Here is a 10,859-nt window from a genome sequence, read left to right as displayed (position 1 = left end):
AACAGATATAGCTGTGCAGAAAATGCACACGGACGACTATACACAGCACCTTATAATCATCTTCTCTCGTCTTCTTCATATGCAGTCAAAGTCCACAACAGGTCGACATTCTTTTTTGTATTGATATATTAGTGTTATCATTTCAACAAAGTGCTTCAAGCTAGCATATTCTACAGTACATTGGCACGTACCAATAACAAAATCAGAAAACGTTCTAAAGTGTTAAATATTTGTATGTTTTTACAGTGTATTTATGGACGGATGTCCAGTACGTTGGCAGAGAAGCATCAGTACAAAGGCTGAATCCCAAATGGCACCCTATTCCCTATATAGTGCACTACTTTTTTACCAGGGCCCGTAGGGGATATAAAGGGAATAGGGTGCCATTTCTGATCCACCCTAAGCATTCAAAGCCTTTCCAGGGGCTTCCCCCTCTCCAGCCATAACACACTTTGCTCCTCTATATTTCTATACGTACCAATTTCATGTAAATAAACAACAAGCAATGAATTAATCATTTGAATATTTGTAGTAAACTGTAACAGACCCTGCTTAGAATCCAGTGTATGCCAGACCTAGGTTCATATACTATTTACATCTTTCAAATATTTTGAGTTTGCTTTAGTCTTACTGAAGTGCCAGATGGGCAGGGTTTGCGGTTTCCGGACTATTCTATTGGTTCCATTAAGCCAGGCAAAGCTCAATCAAGCACGGACAAAAGTATTTGAAATAATTTCCAATAGTATTTGAACCCAGGTCTGGTGTATGCGTCTCAGTGTGTAGGCTCTCAGACATTGCTGATGCGGACACTGAGAGGGCTACTGTCTCTGACCCTCCCTCTCCCTTCCTCTCCTCTCTCCCTGTAGCTCTGCTCCAATCGGATTTTCTCCGGGTCAGTCCCCTCCACCCCCCCTCCTACTCCTCCTCCGTTGCCATGGTAGCTCTGTGGGCGGGATGTTTTGAAGAGGGGCGTGGTCTTGGTTTTGGCCACTTTGTCGAAGAAGGCAAAGTCGGCCACGTACTTCCCTGAGGGGGAGAGGGAGACCACAGGAGGGAACTCGTACCCCCACAGGATCTCATCAGGCAGGTAGGAGGTACGCACCTGGCAGGTGGCTGAGGTGGGCTCTACCGTGGCACTCATGATAACCAGCAGCTCAAAGTCCGCCAGCTCAGGATCTGTCCATCCCCCGCCTGAGAGAGAGAGAGAGAGAGAGAGAGAGAGAGAGAGAGAGAGAGAGAGAGAGAGAGAGAGAGAGAGAGAGAGAGAGAGAGAGAGAGAGAGAGAGAGAGAGAGAGAGAGAGAGCACAAATATCTCAAATTAAAGGCCCTGACACACACACAAACACACAGATCCATTCCCGTAGTTCTAGACTGGTCCCAAATGGCACTCTATAACCTACGCAGTGCACTGCTTTTGACCAGAGCCGATAGGGTCCTGGTCAAAAGTAGTGCACTATATAGGGTATAGGGTGCCATTTGGGACGCACACACAGATCCATTCCCACACACAGATCCATTCCCACAGTAATAACCAGGCGTACCCTTGGCGGCCCAGGCCCTGAGCGGGCTGTTGTCGTCTATGATGTGGTAAAATGTGAGGGGGAGGATGAGGAAGGGGCTGTCGCTGGACGTGTCCACCTGGAAGGGAACGTTCCTCTGGTCCAGACGCACCGTCTCCCCCTCCTTAGTATGAGATGTCTGCAGCAGCTTCCCCGTCACCTAGGGGGCGCACACAATCCCTAGGGCAGGTGTTTTCAAACTGAGGTCTGCGGACACCCAGGGTTCCACAAGGGGGTGCCAGGGGGTCCGTGGAAAATGTTTATAAATAAACAAAAAGCATTTTTTTCTTATTTTTTTTTACACTAAATTAAATGTTGTTGTTTTTATAATACCTACAGAACATGTGTTTGGTAAAATATTGATCAATCTTCATATCTTTCCTATCCACCCCCAATGGCAATTACATTTTTTGATCAGTATACAAATAACCTATTTTGTATTTTCCTGTCTCACTCTGCCCTGGGGCCCCGACCTCCAGGGGGCCCCAACTAATATTATTAGCGGCAGGGTGCAAAGGCCCCCAAACAAAACTCTAGCCCCAAAAGGCTAGAGCAGGCCCTGCTCAGACAGCATATTTGTGTAGAATAGTAGGACATTTGCTTAAAAACTACACAATTTTCTCTCAGACTCATGTCCTCACCCAGAGGCTCATACTATTTGGGGTCCTTGACGTTAAAACGTTTGAAAACCCCTGCCCTAAGGGGTCACGTTTGGTTTTGGAGGGGATCAACTCTCCTCATGTGTTTCTTCTTCTTCATTATTCAGACAGGTTGTAAAAGAGAAAGCTAAGTGGGATAGATCCTTTGCCAAGATAATCCATCTACCTGACAGGTGTGGCATAGCAAGAAACTGTTTTAAACAGCATGATCATTACACAGGTGCACCTTGTGCTGGGGACAATAAAAGGCCACTCCAGAATGTGCAGTTTTGTCACACAACACAATGACACAGAGGTCTCAATGTTTTGAGGGAGCATGCAATTGGCACGCTGAATGCAGGAGCTGTTGCCAGAGAATTTCATTTCTCTACCGCAAGCCACCTCCGATATCATTTTAGAGAATTTGGCAATACTGTACTTCCAACCAGCCTCACAACCGCAGACCACGTGTAACAACGCCAGCCCAGGACTTCCATATCTGGCTTCTTCACCTGCGGGATCATCTGAGAACAGCCACCTGGACAGCTGATGAAACTGTGGGTTTGCACAAGCAAAGAATTTCTGCACAACCTGTCAGAGACTGTCCCATGGTGGTGGTGGGGTTATGTTATGGGCAGGCATAAGTTACGGACAACGAACACAATTGAATTTTACAGATGGCAATTTGAATACACAGAGATACCATGACGAGATCCTATGGCCCATTGTTGTGCCATTCAACCGCCGCCATCACCTCATGTTTCATCATGATCATGCACGGACGGCCCCATGTCGCAAGGATCTGTACACAATTCCTGGAAGCTGAAAGTGCGACAGTTCTTCCATGGCCTGCATACTCACCAGACATGTCACCCATTGAGCATGTTTGGGATGCTCTGGATCGACATGTACGACAGCGGGTTCCAGTTCCCGCCAATATCCAGCAACTTTGAAGAGGAGTGGGACAACATTCCACAGGCCACAATCAACAGCCTGATCAACTCTTTGTGAAGAGAGTGGTCACACCAGATACTGACTGGTTTTCTGATCCACGCCCCTACCTTTTCTCTAAGGTATATGTGACCAACAGATGCATATCCTGTATGTATTCCCAAGCATGTGAAATCCATAGATTAGTGCCAAATGAATGTATTTCAATTGACTGATTTCTTAATATGAACTGTAACTCAGTAAAATATATATATACGTATATATTGCATGTTGCATTCATATTTTTGTTCAGTGTACTTTACACTTGCTGTTGAACACACACACACACACACACACACACACACACACACACACACACACACACACACACACACACACACACACACACACACACACACACACACACACACACACACACACACACACACACACACACACACACACACACACACACAGTTGAGCAGTTACCTGGCACCCCAGCAGCAGGCTCTTCCGCATGTTGGCCACTCGGATCATGAGGCAGGGCCGGCCTTCGTGACTCGACACCACGGCGTGCTGGCTAAACTTCACCGTCTCACCTCGCTTCTTTGGCCGAGCCACCTGAGGAAAGCAGTGAAGACTATTGTATCTTGAGTTCAGGTATTGGTGTCAATTCCATTTCAATTTAGTCAATTCAGGAGACATTCAACAATTGAAGTACACATAGAAGTTAATGGGCAATTCAACTGACCGCAACAATGTGTGTATCAGAGATTTCATTTGGCGATGATGACCCAAGTGATGTAAGAAGGTATAAAGGACAAAACACACCGTGCCAACGAACGTTTGAAAGCAGTGGGTGGTCACGCAATCACCAGCTGGGAGTCCATTATTGGTGGAAATTCAAAATGTAGAATAGGCGGGGAAAAGAACAGAACATGATGGCAAATGTTCTGTTCAGAAGCGATAGGACGGCCATCTGCTGCTTTTAACCGTTCATTGGCACGGTGTGTTTTGTCCTCAAATGCAGTGCTCAGTGAGCCATACTGTACCTTGGCGAGGAAGGTTCCGGTGATGAAGATCTCCAGCACCATGGTGATGACGAGTTGCAGGATCAGGAGGATGATGGCGGCTGGACATTCCTCTGTGATGCAACGGAAGCCGTAGCCAATGGTGGTCTGGGACTCCAGCGAGAACAGGAATGCCCCAGTCAGCGTCTGCATCTGCAGCACACACGGGGTGTGGTTCGACGGCGGGTTGAACTCTGAGAGGGCCCAGGAGAGAGAGAGAGGGAGACAGAGAGAGTAGAGAAAGTGAGAAAGAGAGAGGAGAGAGGACAGAGAAAGAGAGGAGAGGGAAAGAGTGAGGTGAGATGAGAGAGAGAGCAACGGGAGATTGAGAGGAAGAAAGAGAGAGAGGACAGAGGCCTTTTCTCAATTAGATTTGCTCAACTCCTGCATCCTCTCTCTGTCCTCTCTGGCCTCCTTTGGAAAAAGGTCAAAGGTAATCGAAGAGAGGCGATGAGGAGAGTGAACGTGGACGAAAATGCGCTTGTATGAAATGAGAAGGTCCTTCTCCACTCGCAGGTCATTTACAGGGCTGGATCCCAAAATACATGTGTGAAGTGATAAAAACAAATTAAGTTAGTTGTGGAAGCCATTTTGTAGGTATAAAGATAAGTAGCATACTGTTTTAAAATGTGTGCATGCTTTTCTCTTTCGACAATACAACAGCTGATTCAAAGGGGGTGTGGCAGATATCAGAACTCTTCCGCTGTAGGATACACTTGTGCTTCCTCGCCACTTAGGAGGCTATCGAGGAGGGGAGGACCATCTTAACCTTGCCTACTAAAGAATTGACACACTCCTCGACCACTTATTGGTTTCCGGGTCACGGAGGAGAGAGGACGGAGGAGAACAGACAGAGGACGGACTTTTGCCCAAACAAGAAAAAGGCCAGAGAGTGAGAGGAGAGATTGGGGAAGGGGCTCTGGTCAGAAAGAGTGCAGTAACTATATAGGGAGTAAGGTGCCATTTTGGACAGCCAATGTACGTTACACAAAACTTAGTTGGCGGTTTCCGCTTAGTTGCACTGATCTAAAACAACAGTGGGACAGCGAATTGTACTGTATTATTGAGGATTTTGAAAAAAGTCTCCATTCTCTCCACTCTCTCACCCAGCAGATCTCCATGCACTAATGCCACCAGGTACCACAGAACCCCGAACAGGAACCACGTCCCCGTGAAGGTGAGGGTGAAGAGAAAGAACTTCCACCGCCACTGCATATCCAGGAACGTCGTCCAGAGGTCACGCATGTACAGGGCCGACCGCCCGCTGATGTGTTCGATGCGTACGTTACTCCGCCCATCCTTGGACAGAACACGTCTCCGCCTCCTCAAGGTCCCGCCCCCGCCGGAGCCCCCGGCGCCCAGTAGGGGCTTTAGAACGTCTGTCTGCGTCTGCGAGTGACACACCTTTTGAGGGGAGCAGCTTCGGGAGGAAGGGGGCGTGGCAGATGTCATCTGTCAACGCAACAGGAAGGAAGGAGAGACTGATTAGGGGACGACTTTGTCACAGTAACAGAGCATGAAATAATAACTGTAAATAAAGTTTAGGCATCCTGTAGTACAGATGTTAACCAGTTAACCAGTGCTGTTAAGATTATATTCTGAAACCACACCAGGAGCAACAAAAGAGCATTGCAATTTATTAACATTTAGAAAGTCACTCGAGCTTTGGTAGACAAACATCAAAACCAGTTGTCAGAGTTAAGTCTCAAAATGGCAATGTAGGACTATAAAACGCATTACTGTACTTTCGCATTATAACAGTAATGCGAAAGTACTGCGCTGTAGCCTTTAAGGAAGAGGGTACCATTTAAGATGCAACTCAGGTTTCTGTGTCGAGTTAAAAAATCTTTGCTGGAAGATTGCAGAACAGATGAAGACAAACACAACATGACGAGGGACCAAACAAGCACATGCTGTACGAACGCAGATTCCACACACTGTGTGTCCCAAATGGCAACCTATTCCCTCGCTAATTTTGACCAGGGCCCTATGAGCTCTTGTCAAAAGTAATACACTGTATAGTTAATAGGGTGTCATTTGAGACAAAGGCAAAAAGTCCTACACAGTAACGTTTCCATCCACAGTTTTTATGCGAGTAAAGTCATACCACAACGAGTCGCGGTGATATGGTGTGTGGTCCTCCCACTACGACTCAGGAAGACATGCAGTTTATAAGGCTACAGATGGAATAAGTTATGATGAATTTTACAGGGTGGTGAAAGTGTCCGGTGGTGAGCTTGATGCTCCTTTCCAATAAATATCGAAGGTCTTATTCTGGTGACATGATGATCGATGCTTGGTTGCCGTTTGACAAATAAACATATTCTTGCACTTTTGTCCATGATAATCTCATCATGTAGGCTGTACTCGTACTGTATCTGCAAGCTGTTGACTAGAGCACATTAACCAATACCAGAGTGGGCACATTTGCTATATAACGCAAATTGTTTTGTGACAAAGCCATTGAAAATACGATGGAAACCCATGTTTGATTACTATGTCTTTTTTATTCACTCGCAATTTAACTGCAAAAGTTATTTTTATGTGCACTGTGTCATTACGCACAGACATTTATCCACAACAAGTCAGTTTGATGGAAACATATCTCTGGTGTGACAATTTGCACTTTATATCGACGCGGATTTTTGAATATTCGCATGAAAGTCTGTCGCCAATTGGATGGAAACCTAGCTAATGACATTCTCTCACTTACTTCCACAAAGCACGTAGACCAGAAGTTGAACATGGCAAAGAAGAAGTGGGAGAGACACAAATGAGAGATAAAATCATTTGATAAGGGAAATGGGAATAAGAAGGAGGTGTAGAATTAGGATGACCAGATTAACATTACTGCATCAAAACAGACAATAGATACAGGGACTCACTTTGTGAGCCGTACAAAAAGGGAAACTGGACCGATTAAATTAAGGCAAATGCTCTGTTAAAAACACTGAGTTTATCTAGATGAAGTTAAAAGAGACGTGACTGTGCTGTTGATTCCAAATAGAGGGCCCTTTAGTGGACAAAGAGTGAACTTCTGTCTAGAAACAGGATATGGTGATAAGAGTTAACAAGGAAGATGGCCAAAATTCCCTTTCTGATTGCCCTGCACCTTTCAAGTCGTGTCCCTTCTTGAATTCAAAAGGGAATTCACCAACTCCTAGAGGTCAGTGAATGATATAAATTCTTCTTTATTGTTAAAACCAATACCCGTTGGCCCGTAGCATAGCCTTCATCAGGGTTTTACAGATGGAAAATTAAGGAGGCTTTTATAGGCCTTCCCTTCTTACCTCTGATGCTGGTCTCTCTCTCTCTCACACACACACACACACACACACACACACACACACACACACACACACACACACACACACACACACACACACACACACACACACACACACACACACACACACACACACACACACACACACACACACACACACACACACACACACACAGTATTCCCCCAAATGCGTGTCACTGATGTTACCAGGCAGTGGTTGTAGTCTACGGCAGGAGTATAGTAATAAGACCTTTTAAAATCACATTGACAAAAAACACAATGTTCTAATGCACACACACACGACATACACACACGAAATTCCAACTAAGTGACGTAAAAAATAAACACTGAAATAGCTCCGCTACAATGCAGAGTTTTACGTAAGCAATTACTGTTAATTACACATCTCTGGTTATGCAACTCTTTCATCGTTACAATGACAGTATTGAAAACTTTCACCGTGTCCCTCTTCATCCCTCTCTCCCTCTCTCACACACACGCTCTTTCTTTCTCATCTTCCCTTTTTTTCTGAATGTGCAGCCTCTAGGCCTACAACTTGTACACAAGAAGATAACATCGTATTAATAAAAACAAAAGAAGAAGCGTAACCAATCAATACCTTTCCAATAGGATGTATTCCATCTCCATGACAACACATCTACTTTTGTACAACGGTATTATTACTGTAATATCAGAATGATCAACTGAATCAAAACGTCTCCCTCTCAACTACAAAGGCGTTTTGCATGTTTTCCTGATCTCCCTCTCCTTTTCCTTTCCCTCTCCTGCTCCCTCTCTCACCCTCTTGCTCTCTCTCCCTTTCTCTCGCTCGCTCGCTCTCTCCCTCTCTATCTCTCCTCTCTCTCCTGTGTACACAGGAATGCTTTGTTTGGGTCAGAGATGAAAGGAACAAAAGAGACCATTGACAAAAACGACTGTCTGTGTGTGCGTGCGTGCGCGTGTGTGTGTGTGTGTGTGTGTGTGTGTGTGTGTGTGTGTGTGTGTGTGTGTGTGTGTGTGTGTGTGTGTGTGTGTGTGTGTGTGCCTGTTGTGTGAAAGGAAAAGAGAGAAAGAGGTCTGTGACAAAAGGCCCTCGTTAATATTCCAGAGTGTAGAGTAATCCCCCACAAGTAGATACTGAAACACGCTATTACCCCCACTGTTGCCCCCATTCCCTCTCTCCCTTTCTACCCCTATCTCTCTCTTCCTCGCTTTCTTTCTCCTTCCCCGCTCTCGTTCTTTATCGCTCACACCGTCTCCCTCCCTCTCCATCTCTCTCACACACACACACCAATCGTAGTTCCTTGTGTACTAGGGTTGCTGCCCAGCATAGAAAGAAGCCGTCATAACATAAAGTTAATTACCACCTTAGTTTACACAGATCAGTGCTTCCAGATCCGTACGGAATAGTTCCATACAGCTGTTCCTCTCATCGCTAGCTACTGTTATTATTGACTAACACTATTCCATCCAGACCACCCTTAAGCTGCTTTTCGACACACCGGTGTTTCACTGGTGAATTCACCCTGAAGTTATACCATGGAAATTGTGTTTCCATAGCTAGGGCTGAGACTGAGGACTTGTGAAGAGCAGAATCAACAACCTCTGCATAATCAAAACGATTGCTAAGTAGACCAAACTGATGGCCAAACCATAGAGCTGCACAACCCCTCAGGTTCCACTCTCTGCTCTAGGACCACAATGGAAATAAGTAGTAAAACATGTTTTTTGTGTTGTCCTCAATTATTGTAAATGCACTGTATCCACATTTGTGGTTGAATTGTGTTTGATATTGTCCAATAAATCAAATCAAATGTAAAAATATATTTTTTTAAAAATCCATATGCTGTCCTCTGTTCCTCTATTGTTTTGGTTAACTCAGGGATCATTAAAAATGAATGCAATTTTTACAAAAACTTTAATTCATTTGACTTCTTTAATTGATTGGCGTCAATTTGAATTGACCCCAACCCATGCAGTAGACATGTAACATGGTGCAGGAATCCCCGAAGCTGTGGTGAAAATTTGTTTCCTTTATTAGCCTACTCTTTGGTTAACTCTCTGGCACACACCAATTGTCATGTATCACCCTCAAATAAGAGTACATTACTGTGTGGGTTAATTTTTTTAAATGATAGGCATTAGGTTGATGTGTATTTGACCATTAACAAACATCTGAAATAAACACCTTTTAGGATGTTAAAGGGTCATGCCTTTTGATCAACAGTCATATGTCACTCATCAACTGCAAAACCCTCCCACTGACTCCTCACTAAAAACAGCCAAATTACGTTATGTTATGTTATGAGATGAAAAGGTAGTCAATGAAAACCAGAGAAATTGATCATGTAAATGTAATATCTCCTCTTCGTATTTATTGAGGTATTAATGTAGGCTACTCTGATGTAAGTCCTTAAGCAACCTTGAAATATTAACTAATAAATACCTGTTGTTTCATTTTCATCTGATAGCATAGTGTTGCAGCAGAATATGTTTTTTGCTACAGACAGCTATATACAGGACTAGTAAAGGCCCGGTACACTACTTTTGTTAATATTTTTTATTAATATATATATTATTATTTATTTTATTTTTTTCAGGGATGTGGGTCTTATTCTGGTGACATGACAATCGATGCTTGGCGGCCTTTTGACTTGGCTCTTTTTCCCATAATAATCTCATCTTGTAGGTAGGCACCCGCACTGTATCTGTGAGCTGTTGGCCAGTGCAAAGACCAGAGTGGGCACATTCGCTACATATTGCAATTTTTGTTGTGACAAAACGATCCGTAGAGTTTAACATGAGATGGAAACCCATTTACTTGTATTTTTTTTAACCGCAAAAGTTATTTGGAAGTTTTGATGTGCCCCATGTCGTCACACACATCTGTTTTATCTGCAACAAGGCAATTTGATGGAAACACGGTTTAGAACATTTGCAAGGAAATCTGTCGCCAATTGGATGGAAACCTAGCTAGTAATACTGTAATTGATCGTCCTATTATAATTTCCCCATCTTTATTTGGAGAGTAGGCCTAATTGAAAGGCCAATCAGCAAAACACATTTATATCTTTATCTGAAGTGATACTTATTTGCCCCCAAAAAGTTGAACTTACCTTGATGTGTCTTGCAAGCCGTGTTTAAAAACTAATAGAAACGTGCGGCAGAAGAAGGCAAGGTTCTTCTAGTGCTAAACCATAAGACTCCTTGACATTTGTCTCGTGCACTTGTCGTCATTGTTATCATACGCATGCTCATGCAACCCAGTCATTGCAATCCAACTTGGATGGTGTATTGGAAGAAACTACAGTGAGATTGTCAACTAGAAATAGATAGCCTATACCTTCTTTAAAATACACAAAACTATCATTGATA

General features: G+C 44.0%; 1 protein-coding gene across 1 annotated transcript; it reads right to left on the bottom strand.

The window, feature by feature from the left end:
* Nucleotides 1-787: 787 nt before the first annotated feature.
* LOC120020752 (ATP-sensitive inward rectifier potassium channel 10-like) lies at nt 788-5,650 on the bottom strand. The gene is made up of 5 exons (XM_038964496.1): nt 5,305-5,650; nt 4,181-4,392; nt 3,618-3,749; nt 1,543-1,720; nt 788-1,191 (listed from the first exon to the last, which is right to left on the bottom strand). Exons 1-5 carry the CDS (start codon nt 5,648-5,650, stop codon nt 788-790), a joined length of 1,272 nt encoding a protein of 423 aa, XP_038820424.1.
* Nucleotides 5,651-10,859: the final 5,209 nt, after the last annotated feature.

The sequence above is a fragment of the Salvelinus namaycush genome, chromosome 25 (assembly GCF_016432855.1).
Source record: "Salvelinus namaycush isolate Seneca chromosome 25, SaNama_1.0, whole genome shotgun sequence".
Classification (NCBI taxonomy): Eukaryota; Metazoa; Chordata; class Actinopteri; order Salmoniformes; family Salmonidae; genus Salvelinus; species Salvelinus namaycush.
This window is presented reverse-complemented; position numbering and strand designations above follow the sequence as displayed.

Bases quoted from the DNA above. Each gene is read 5' to 3' on its own strand.
- LOC120020752 (XM_038964496.1), bottom strand. From the start codon at position 5,650: ATGACATCTGCCACGCCCCCTTCCTCCCGAAGCTGCTCCCCTCAAAAG. The intron at 3,750-4,180 runs GTACAGTATGGC...TGCTTTCCTCAG, and splicing joins CCGGAACCTTCCTCGCCAAG to GTGGCTCGGCCAAAGAAGCG. The intron at 1,721-3,617 runs GTAACTGCTCAA...TGCGCCCCCTAG, and splicing joins GCCTGCTGCTGGGGTGCCAG to GTGACGGGGAAGCTGCTGCA.